General features: G+C 42.0%; 1 protein-coding gene across 1 annotated transcript in view; it reads right to left on the minus strand.

Moving 5' to 3' along the window:
• LOC139474563 (brefeldin A-inhibited guanine nucleotide-exchange protein 3-like) overlaps window positions 1–12322 on the minus strand; it is a 71836-nt gene that overhangs the window by 19419 nt on the left and 40095 nt on the right. Inside the window, exons 13-19 of the mRNA XM_071257625.1 lie at window positions 11003–11175; window positions 9683–9839; window positions 7598–7714; window positions 4681–4899; window positions 3216–3456; window positions 2311–2430; window positions 1299–1481 (exon numbers count right to left, since the gene is read on the minus strand). Of these exons, the coding sequence (XP_071113726.1) occupies window positions 1299–1481; window positions 2311–2430; window positions 3216–3456; window positions 4681–4899; window positions 7598–7714; window positions 9683–9839; window positions 11003–11175 (1210 nt within the window). The remainder of the gene's footprint in view (window positions 1–1298; window positions 1482–2310; window positions 2431–3215; window positions 3457–4680; window positions 4900–7597; window positions 7715–9682; window positions 9840–11002; window positions 11176–12322) is intronic.

Below are 12322 nucleotides of genomic sequence, written 5' to 3' on the forward strand. Positions count from 1 at the left end.
ACGCATTAGAAATGCAGAAATACACAGTAAAATAAAATCCAAGCGTATCAAATGAACATCACAGATACGCTACAAAACTAAAACTTGTGAGTATCATCAAAATATTGTGAAGTGACCCTGCGTATTCAATCAGCAAATCAGCAACTTATTTTGAAATTATAAAAGGGCATTCCGTCAACCTTGCCAAACTCCACGATGACAGTTACATCATGATCATTTGCCATCACACTTTCTTGTGGAAGTATCGTGGTATTTTTGAGTCCTATAAATCTGTCGAACCCACACGACACCAGTTTGCAGGGGTTAGATGAATAGTGCTTTTAAATATTTAACTTAAATACCCACATGTGTAAAAACTAGTGGGTAACAGAAATTTGAATACCCAGATAGAATTACTGATACCCAATGATTTTAAAATGCATGGGTAAAATACCAAAAGCTTATCTGAAGCTCTGTCCCTTCAGTCTCCCAAAAGTATCATTTCTGCTTCATGATGATTGGCTAGTGCTTACTTATTGTTTTCACTGTTTTTGAGACTGCACTTAGCAACAGCACTGAAAGATTTTGTACATATTGTAATCTAAACATTATCGAAGATCTGTATCATTTCATCTTTGTATGTCCATCCTTAAGATATTCGAAAGCAATACATCACAAATAAATATGTAATTCAACCGTCAGTCCAACAGTTTATTTGCCTTATGGCAGCCTCAAATTATCAAGATTTAGAATTTGTTATGTTGTATTTCAAATATGCCGTCAAGATCAGAAATGTACAGAAATGAAACATGTGATTCTACTTGTAAAATTATCCTGTACTGCATTGTATTTGGGCCTATGGCCTATCATACAATAAACATTTGAATTTGTACATCGTTGTCATGGCATTATTTATTGTTCATGGCATCACTAAGTGTATTTATTGTGTTGTTCAAAGAACACTGACCTACTCTTTTTTTTCTTGTGATCAAGAAACCTACATATTATATGTTTTCTTTACAAAAAAAACTGCCATATTATCGAATCTCCTTGTTACAACTTGAACACAGATTAACTGATCCTTATGATTAAATGTTGAAGTCCATGCTAGATGAAATGATCAAAACTTGGGAACTGTATTTCCTAAATAAATTCATTCAGGAATCTGTAATTTCACACTGCATATAGTTAATTCTTTAAACATACACTTTGCCGGCCTCCCTTCCTCAAATATTTTGCTTGTCATATCTCAAAACAGGAGCAGAGCAAGTTCTACATAACTTGAATTTTAATGGACTAATTAAATTTCACAACTGTACCTGTCCACTTCTTGTGACAAGCCACACAAAGCTTTGGATGCCTGAGCAGGAGTCAACACCCCTCCTCCTGACAATGCACTGTCCCAACCTGACTCTACACTACTCTGTCGGATGAGCTCTGCCACATTGATACGAGGGGCCACAGGTATAACCGAAGCCACAGGACTGGCATACAGGTCACATCTGAAACAAACAATGCCAATAGGTGATGTGTGATGTGGCAACATGGGACTAACTAGAAGACAAAACACAGAGATGACATTACTATCCCCACACATACCCTCTGTATCAACACACTTTCCAATTGCAATCTCAGCTCCCTGGGAAGTATACAACCCAAGCTGCTTGTGAGGTGCTAGAACGTTTGCATTCCCATTTGCTGCTGGGTGAATGGAAGCCCATTTCAAACAAAGTCACTTGCCTAAGGAAACACCACATGTACCAAAGCATACAAACAAAGGTTCTTAGATGTAAAATTACATAGAATTATAAAAATCATATTTTACATATTACGCATTACATCACTCCTCAGCTACCCATGAAGATCCGGGGTAGGAACAGGTCTTCAGCAACCCATGCTTGCCTTAAGAGGCAACTATGCTTGCCACAAGAGGTGACTAACGGGATGACGTGGTCGGGTTTGCTGACTTGGTTGATACATGTCATCTTATCCCAATTGTGTGGATCGATGCTCATGATGTCTATTACTGGATTGTCTGGTCCAGACTCGATTATTTACAGACCGCCATCATACAGCTGGAATATTGCTGAGTGTTAAACAACAAACAAACAAACACTCCTAAGCAAAGCATAGATCAACAGTTTAACACCAAAAAGAGTGTATTACAATATGAAGACATAAAAAAGATGAAAGACAGATGATTTTCAAGAATGAGAAATACTTCTTATTCCAATCAAAATGAATCCATGAAAATGACGACAAGATCACTTTACTCATCTTGACGCCACTTTGGAAATACACGTGATGTCTGGCAAGATTACTGTAGCTTACTCGATCTCTGTGTTTGCGTTGAGTTCGGGGTTCTGCTCCTGGTGCACCTTGGGTAGGCTGGACTGGTTGTTGCCGCCACTGAAGTAGGTGTGCTCCAGCTCCGAGATGTGGGCACAGCATCTGCAGAGTCACAGGGGTAATCTATCACAAGTGCAGTGACAGGTACAAGCAAAGACACAGTCACAGATACAGATGGACACAATAACAGATACAGACAGAGACACAATCACAGATACAGACAGAGACACAATCACAGATACAGACGGACACAATCACAGATACAGACGGACACAATCACAGATACAGACTGACAATCACAGATACAGACTGACAATCACAGATACAGACGGACACAATCACAGATACAGACTGACAATCACAGATACAGACGGACACAATTAGATACAGACATGACACAGTCACAGATACAGACCAACACAATCAGATACAGACCGACACAGTCACAGATACAGACAGACACAATCACAGATACAGACGAACACAATCACAGATACAGACAGACACAATCACAGGTACAGACGGACAATCACAGATACAGACAGACACAATCACAGATACAGACGGACAATCACACATACAGACGGACACAATCACACATACAGACGGACACAATCACAGATACAGACGGACAATCACAGATACAGACAGACACAATCACAGATACAGACAGACACAATCACAGATACAGACAGCCAGAGTCACAAAGACAGCCACAGCCGTATTGTTTTGAAACTTATTGATTATTCATTGATCTTGTGTGGTCATTACTAATTTTACAATTCAGTGTGTACTGATTCTGGACTAAACCTTGCGTTTCAATACAGAAATCCCGTGATAACAGAAGGCTGTTCCACACCAGCCCATCTGACTACAGGTGAACTAACCTGAACACGTGCTTCCAGCAATCAGCAGCATGGCTGCCCATCTCCAGCCCCGTTGTCATGACAACATCCATACTGAGAACATGAGCTGCATGCAGCCGGACCAGCTTGGGTCGCCCCGGCAACACAGAGGTCTTCCCCGGCACCTTCCCGTCACTGGGCTTGGGTCCTGCTCTCAAGTCCTCCTTCACACATGACGTGTTTGCCAGCTGAGTGAAGGCACTACCACACCTCTCTTGTAGGCCTGGGGGAGAGTTGACAGGAGGAAAGGTGAAAACAGTTCTCTTTTACTATATCAATGCATGTACAGATGAACTTTGTTAAAGGAAGCCATCAAGCAATACCAAAGGGCTGGCAGACCTAAAGTAACATGTGACCTAGATGTGTCACAGTGGAATTCACACAATAACAGTGTTACACCTTGATTAAATATATTTTGCAAAACCAGATTTACATGAAGAAAGCCCTGACGATAAATATAGTAGAACATAAACTTTGTTTTGGCATTAGGCAGAGCTTGGATTGAGTGCTTGATGGTCATCTGTAAGGATATTTTCTGGTATGTTTTTCACTGTTATACTTGAACTGTCGTGTATCATAAATGTTGTTAGGGCATATCTTAAGTCAATCAAATGCTGATACGAAAGGTTTCAGCTGGCAGTAATGAACTCTAAAGTCATAGTAAAAGATACAGTATTTGTCAAAAGACACATGTCTTAGTTCCAAAGTATTCAGATACTATTAATGAGACTTGGCACAATAATATTAACACTGTAGTTGATTTCCTTATTAGAGCTGTGTATCTCCTGGTATCTTGCAATATGATTTGTATCACGATACAGACTGACGGTACTACTGGTATCACAATACACCTCATCAAATAGAAAGAAATGATGAAATATCCGAAATACAGCTCTTAAAACTTTTTCTTCCTTAATTTATTATTATCTCAAAAACTTTAACAAAGAAAACCACAAGAACAAAACAGATGTAAATGAAGGGATGGTTATAAAGTCAGCACATCCTCAGCTACCACGTCGTGGTGTTCTGCCATCCCTACAGGTGGCGCTGTGCTACTTCTGCCATGATGGGAGGTAACTAACTTACTTCCTGTTCTATTTATAGCGTATCGCAATCTCACAAACAAACAATTCAAGTATCTCGTGTATCTAAGTATCGATGACTTTGTAGGTACAGGTGAATCGTTCCAGCCCTATTCCCTATACAGTAAACAGTAGAGGGAGTAACATGTATGCAGATGGGCAAACGTTGGTCTTACAAGTGACCCACCAACCTTTCACTCTCTGGCTAGATCCTCTATCCACTCTACCAATGAGGTGGTCAAATAATGTGAAAATATTTAGTAGTATATGTACTCCCTGGTTATGAAGACACATCAAGACGGCTTTCAAGCCAGAACTTTGCGCTTTACCTTAAAGTTACAGCAAAGATCTCTGTTAAACCTCACCCAGTATGCAGCAGAGTTTCGAGGCTCTCTGGAGTCCGCTGAGGCTGAGACAGATGGCGTCCCGGGCCCTCATGCTCTCCTCCTTGGCCCCCTCCGTACCCAGCATCAGGGCCAGGCTGCTGGACACCCCACAGGAACTCTTGCCGTTCAGCAACACCGACAGCACGTCCAGTACCCCCTCCCAGCACACGGACAGGATACGTCGAGACAGCTTCATGCCTGCACACAAACACAACAGTTCATTAGACCTTACAGTGTGAGTGAGTTGGGTTTAACACCGCTTTTAACCGTATTCCAGTTATATCGCAGCGTGTCAGCTTGATTTTCGTGGAAAGCCCGAAGTGGTGCAGTTCTTAGACTTTACTACTTTGGTGAAACCCACGAACACGGGTATGGTGCTGACAAACCTAGATACATAATCGGGGCGAACCGGGATTCGAACCCATAATCATAGGTTTCTGGCGTGCCAAAGGGATGCAACTCTGCACAACGAATCACGGTGCCTTAGATGACTGGGGAACCGGTGCCCTCCTTTTAGACCTTACAAGTATGCAGGATATGGCTAGTATTTTGTTCGGCCATTGTTTTTATCTGTCATGGCTACAATAAACAGTCCACATGTCACATACTGTAAATCTTGAAATTAACATGAGCATGAATTAAATGCGAAAAATTGCGAGTGGTATTTGTTCGCATTAATGATCCAAAATGACTATCAACAATAAGACAGCCTCACTGCACTCTTTGGATAGGGGGAATACCAACTTGAATATAAACACAAACGCGGTTTATTGAGCAGCTGTTGTAACAAGTACATAACAATGGCCATCAAAGAATAGGAATTACACAACAGGCAACCGGTGACTTATCACTGCTGTGGTCTAGAGTTCTACCCACTCGTGTCAAACTAGGCATCATTGACCACTCCACCGGTCCGGGCAGATGCCACCCACACAACACTTCGTTAAAGGCAGATACGACACGACCCAAAATGCACCGATAAGCTTCATCACACTCTTCCGACCAACAGCCTTTGTCTTGTCATCTGCCTTTACGTTTGTTGACGCCTTGGTTCAATTATTTAACTGCCTTTGAACTTCCTAAATGCCAGTTGACAGATTAAACATATAAACTGTGTGTTGTTTTTAGGAAAACACTGTTTATTGTTTTTTCGGAAGTGCTCTACTCAGCGCTAATATGCAGTGATATTTGTGTTTGGTTTGATTAAGGTAAGGATATATATCATTCCACTGGAGATGGGGTGGGGGAGTCACATTGATATTGAGTCCCATTTTGGGCTAGGGGTCAGCAGTTGCATTAATTTGGAGATGGATTAATTTCTAAATTTACAGTATATTCCTTTCATAAGTAAACAACTGCCACCTGGGGTGGAAGGAAACACAGCCAGTCTAGACCAAATAATCCAGTGACTGAAAGCATGAGCACTGATCCACAGCAATGGGTTACGATGACACACAATTTCCCCAAATTCAACAAGTATAAAATACTCATATCTCCCGCCAATAAGACATGTCCGGTTAGGTGCAAGGCAAGAATCATTGTATGGTTTTCAATATCTGCTCCAGAAACGAGCACTACGTATTCAGTCTAAGTCGTTATGGAAACTCGAAAAAAATTTTTTTTTAAAAATCCCAAACTATCAAAAGGTACCAGTTTACCACCAGACCTTCTATGTGCCAAGTTTGGTGAAGAAATATTGTTTGGTTTTCAAGATCTGCTCCGGAAATGAGCACTACATTTTCAAAGTCGTTGCCATGGAAATTCGAAAAATAAATTTTCAAAAACCCAAACTATCAAAAAAAACACTAGACCTATCTACGTGCAAAGTTTGGTTAAGAAAGTTCTCAAGTTTTTTTTCATTCTGCTCCGGAAATTGGACAGATGGAAGGACAGCACCCATTCCTATATCAAAAGGTCTTCAGCAACCCATGCTTGCCATAAAAGGTGACTATGCTTGTCGTAAAAGGCGACTAACGGGATCACGTGGTCAGGCTCGCTGACTTGGTTGATGCAGGTCATCGTTTCCCAATTGCATGAATCGATGCTAATGATGTCAATCACTGGACTGTCTGGTCCAAACTCTATTTACAGACCGCCGTCATATAGCTGGAATATTGCTAAGTGCAGCGTTTAACAACAAACAAACAAACAAAATCCTATTCCCCCGTCCACATCGGTTACTGGTAATGCCCTGGCGTCCAGGCAGGGTTATTTGATCAGAAATCTAATGAATTGTCTGTTCACGACAGAACGCACAACACTGACTACCCCAATGCCCCAGCAGCAGGATTCAGTGCATTCAGTGAAACCCTGATAATCTGGATGGTACCGTTCCCTGTCAAATTGTCTGAATTAAAGAACTGCTGTATTAACGAGTCACTGATAAATAGTAATTTCCTTAAACAATGCTACTCAAAAGAAGTTTAAACATACACGATTTTACATGACTATAGTTAATCTGTCCTGGCTGGTGGGTATTGCAACACACAGCCTTCCAATTGTGGCTGGGGGCACGGTATGGCCCAGCCGTCTAAGGCGCTGCAATTCGCTGTGCAGAGTTGCGTCCCTTGGGCACGCCAGAAACCTATGATTGTGGGTTCGAATCCCGGTTCGCCCCAATTATGTTTCTAGGTCTGTCAGCACCATACCCGTGCTCGTGGGTTTCACCGAAGTGGTAAACGTCTGAAACCTGCATCACTTCGGGCTTTCCTCCCACATTAAGCTGACACGCTGTGATATAACTGGAATACTGTTAACAGCGGCGTTAAACCCAACTCACTCACTTCAATTGTGGCTGTTCTTTAACTTATTTTGAGTGGTATATATATATGTTTATAGACATCCCCAACAGTAATGTCAAGAAAACGGGTGTCCTCGGTACTTGACCTGTACTGACCTGCCTCCACCTGGGTCATGTTGACCTGCTCGTGTTCCACACTCAGCATGTTGTGCCCGCCTCGACAGCTGCTCATCATCTGGCCACCCATCTCATGGCTGCCCAGGCCATCAATGTCTGCAACACAGCCAACCTGTTACTTAACAGTGGCAAAACAAGCACTTCCATTGGCACTGTGGCTATACAAAATTCAACCCAAGATCCACCAAAGCCATACTCATACTCAAATGAAAGGAAAGTTGAACTAGCCATCACGCCTCAGACTCGGACACAAAAAGCACTATGACAAGATTTGTCCATCTTGCAATCAACCTGAATCCATTGCTCACTTGTTACTGGAATGTCAAATTCATGCTCCAGCCCGGGCTCGGGTTACAACAAGAATTGCAGTTAGATCCACTATTTGTCATAGACCTTAAGCCAAGAGATGCTATAGGGAAGGCCATTCTAACTCTTTTTGTGAGAGATGGACAGCTATAAACAGAGCCAAAGTTAAAATTGATATCATATCAATATACGAAAATCGAAATCATGTCAATACAAAAACAGAAATTATACAAAAACTCGCAACAGATATGTGTATGTGTACCCTACACAAACACATGAGTCCCAAAGGACAGGTCAGCTGAAATTGCCATGGCAGAAGGCGACCTCTAAAACGCTTAAACCAACAACAGCACTTCAATATAGGCAACTCAAGACATCAAAGTCTCAGTGGATATTCAAATTATTTCAGTACTGAAAGATGGTATTCACAAGGACAAATTTCTCCACTGTAAATAGTGTTACACGCTAAGGCTACCCATCATACCGTCCTGATTGTGTTCCTACCTCTCAACATACACACTAGCTGTGTGTCCTGCCAGCCTGAGTGTGTCCCATCATACCTTCCTGACTGTGTTCCTACCTCTCAACATACACACTAGCTGTGTGTCCTGCCAGCCTGAGTGTGTCCCACCATACAGTCCCCTCATTGTGTTCCTACCTCTCAACATACACACTAGCTGTGTGTCCTGTCAGCCTGAGTGTGACCCTGTGTCCCACCATACTGTCCCCTCATTGTGTTCCTACCTCTCAACATACACACTAGCTGTGTGTCCTGTCAGCCTGAGTGTGACCCTGTGTCCCACCATACTGTCCCCTCATTGTGTTCCTACCTCTCAACATACACACTAGCTGTGTGTCCTGTCAGCCTGAGTGTGTCCCACCATACAGTCCCCTCATTGTGTTCCTACCTCTCAACATACACACTAGCTGTGTGTCCTGTCAGCCTGAGTGTGACCCTGTGTCCCACCATACAGTCCCCTCATTGTGTTCCTACCTCTCAACATACACACTAGCTGTGTGTCCTGTCAGCCTGAGTGTGTCCCTGTGTCCCACCATACTGTCCCCTCATTGTGTACCTACCTCTCAACATACACACTAGCTGTGTGTCCTGTCAGCCTGAGTGTGTCCCTGTGTCCCACCATACTGTCCCCTCATTGTGTACCTACCTCTCAACATACACACTAGCTGTGTGTCCTGTCAGCCTGAGTGTGACCCTGTGTCCCACCATACTGTCCCCTCATTGTGTTCCTACCTCTCAACATACACACTAGCTGTGTGTCCTGTCAGCCTGAGTGTGTCCCTGTGTCCCACCATACTGTCCCCTCATTGTGTTCCTACCTCTCAACATACACACTAGCTGTGTGTCCTGTCAGCCTGAGTGTGTCCCTGTGTCCCACCATACTGTCCCCTCATTGTGTACCTACCTCTCAACATACACACTAGCTGTGTGTCCTGTCAGCCTGAGTGTGTCCCTGTGTCCCACCATACTGTCCCCTCATTGTGTACCTACCTCTCAACATACACACTAGCTGTGTGTCCTGTCAGCCTGAGTGTGACCCTGTGTCCCACCATACTGTCCCCTCATTGTGTTCCTACCTCTCAACATACACACTAGCTGTGTGTCCTGTCAGCCTGAGTGTGTCCCTGTGTCCCACCATACTGTCCCCTCATTGTGTACCTACCTCTCAACATACACACTAGCTGTGTGTCCTGCCAGCCTGAGTGTGTCCCATCATACCTTCCTGACTGTGTTCCTACCTCTCAACATACACACTAGCTGTGTGTCCTGCCAGCCTGGGTGTGACCCTGTGTCCAGGATGTTCCTGTAGGTCACCTGGTTGTACACTTCACTCAGCCAAGATGGCGAGAGAAACACCATGACTCCACAGCTGAGAACATCATCCATGAACTCTTTCTGCAAAGGTTGGTAATCTTCATTATTATGTTTTGAGATATTGAAGACTGAGGCAGTTTTTAATCAAAGAAAACAAATTGCTGAGCTTTTGCCACTAATTACCATATGTATACACAAAAATGCCCTTTTTCTAAAATTCAAACACTGTGAACAGAGGGTTATTCAAAGACAATATTCACAATATCCCAAAGCAAATTGAGACACATTTCAAATCAAGTACACCCAAGTACAGCCTCTAAATATATTCGACACACATGACAGATTCACTATTATCAACTCCCTATAAAGCCAGGACTCAATTTAAGGAACGTGCACCAGGTGCATGTTGACATGAAGACCTACTTGCACCAGACAAAACCAGGTTGCACCCAGGTCTCATCAATTAATCATAGTTGAAACATAGATGCACAAACTAGTCTGAATAAATAAAATCGCAGATCTCTGATTTCTCAGTTAGTTATGTTATATGGTCAACAAAGCCTAGAGGTAAAACATGTCCAAATATTGATGTTGATGTTACTGATGGAAAAGTAAGGCTTAGATAAAAATTTGAAATTGTTTTTACATGCACTTGGTGCACGTAGATATAAATATCAGGTTGCACCTTACAATAGTAGGTTGAACTGTGCATGTTTTACATAGCTAAATCGAGCCGTGGAAAAAGAGAAAGCAAAACACACTGAGCCAAATACCAGAGTGCTGTTTCACAAAGGAATCTTAGTGCTACAAGTGTCCCATGATTTAATATACTGTATTCGACGTAATAAGCGCCCGGGGGGCTCTCAAAATTAGAAATAGAGGGCTCTTATTAGAATATTATTTTGGTGAAAAAAACATAGTTGAAAGATAAATTTTGTTATTTATGCTGACAGCCTGAAATGTTTATGTACGACAGATATATTTTTCCAGAATTTAATTGCCCATAAATAAGGGTGCATATAACACACACGTGCGTATTATAGCGAACAAATAAGTCTTGTGTACATTGATCAATCGGAAGGGATGCAAATAGGGCTTGTTCACTAGCCAATATGGGCGCTTATTACGTCGAATACGGTAGATTGGAGTGAACAGGGCCCTGGATAATAACATTCTGAGAATTCTTCTGTGTGGAATCTTGGGCTATATTCTCAAAAGAATCCTATGCACATGTAGCTGCCTACCTCGGAGAGGACGAGACTTGCAGGATCCCGTGATGTGTAGTAGCCGCTGATGGACAGTCTGAGACTGAGGATCATCGTCATCATGGCGGCAATGTAGACACCGTCAGCGTTCAGGATCACTGCCGATATCACTTCAGGATCGTCATCAGCTCCTTCTTTAGATGAAATCAAACCTGCATCATGAAACACACTCATCATGGGGCCCAGCTGCTGATGTCAACAATATTTTTCATAAGGGTCCTGATGTGGAGGTGTCACACATCTGATGTCAGTAAAACATAGGGCCCTTAGTCAGTAGACATCTGGAGATGACATATCCGCCTCCACCCCCCACCCCACACACCCCTCCTGACAACTGTCAATATGAAAACGAAATCACACAATCCAATCACAAAATCTTTATTTTATTTGAAACACATTTTCAAAGTCTTGATAAGGATATTTAAAGGCTTCCAAGTTCTGCTCTCACAAAAACACCATACCATTTTAGACTTAAGTCCAATTTGTCACTATGGAAACGGGGGGAAGATATTCCTAAATATTTCAAAATAAAGGATATGATTGATCAACCTGGCATGTTTTGTAAAAGATTATTTCATGATTTATTAGCTCTGCTCTGAAATCGACATCAACCCATCTTGAGACCAAGTCCAAATATTTTCATCAAAATGGAGAAAACTAAAAATGCAAAAAATCTGCAAAAAAGCAAAAGGCACTACTCTGTTTGATCATGTTGATATATCTGCCATTTTTTTTTTAAAGATACTGAACATTTCCTCAGTTGTGCTCTGGAAGCGAAATCCACCTCCTTATGAGACTAAGTATACATTGTTTCCATGGAAATCGAGAAAATAAAAATAACAAAAATCCACAAATAACAAAAGGCACCACTTCAGGATCTTGTTACATGTGTTAAACACAACCTTGTTACATGTGTTAAACACAACCTTGTTACATGTGTTAAACACAACCCTGTTACATGTTTTAAACACAACCTTGTGACATGTGTTAAACACAACCATGTTACATGTGTTAAACACAACCCTGTTACATGGGTTAAACACAACCTTGTTACATGTGTTAAACACAACCTTGTTACATGGGTTAAACACAACCATGTTACATGGGTTAAACACAACCATGTTACATGGGTTAAACACAACCATGTTACATGTGTTAAACACAACCTTGTTACATGTGTTAAACACAACCTTGTTACATGTGTGAAACACAACCTTGTTACATGTGTTAAACACAACCTTTTTACATGTGTTAAACACAACCTTGTTACATGTGCTAAACACAACCTTGTTACATGTG

The sequence above is a fragment of the Haliotis cracherodii genome, unplaced genomic scaffold, assembly GCF_022045235.1.
Source record: "Haliotis cracherodii isolate W230 unplaced genomic scaffold, xgHalCrac1.p SCAF_3, whole genome shotgun sequence".
Classification (NCBI taxonomy): Eukaryota; Metazoa; Mollusca; class Gastropoda; order Lepetellida; family Haliotidae; genus Haliotis; species Haliotis cracherodii.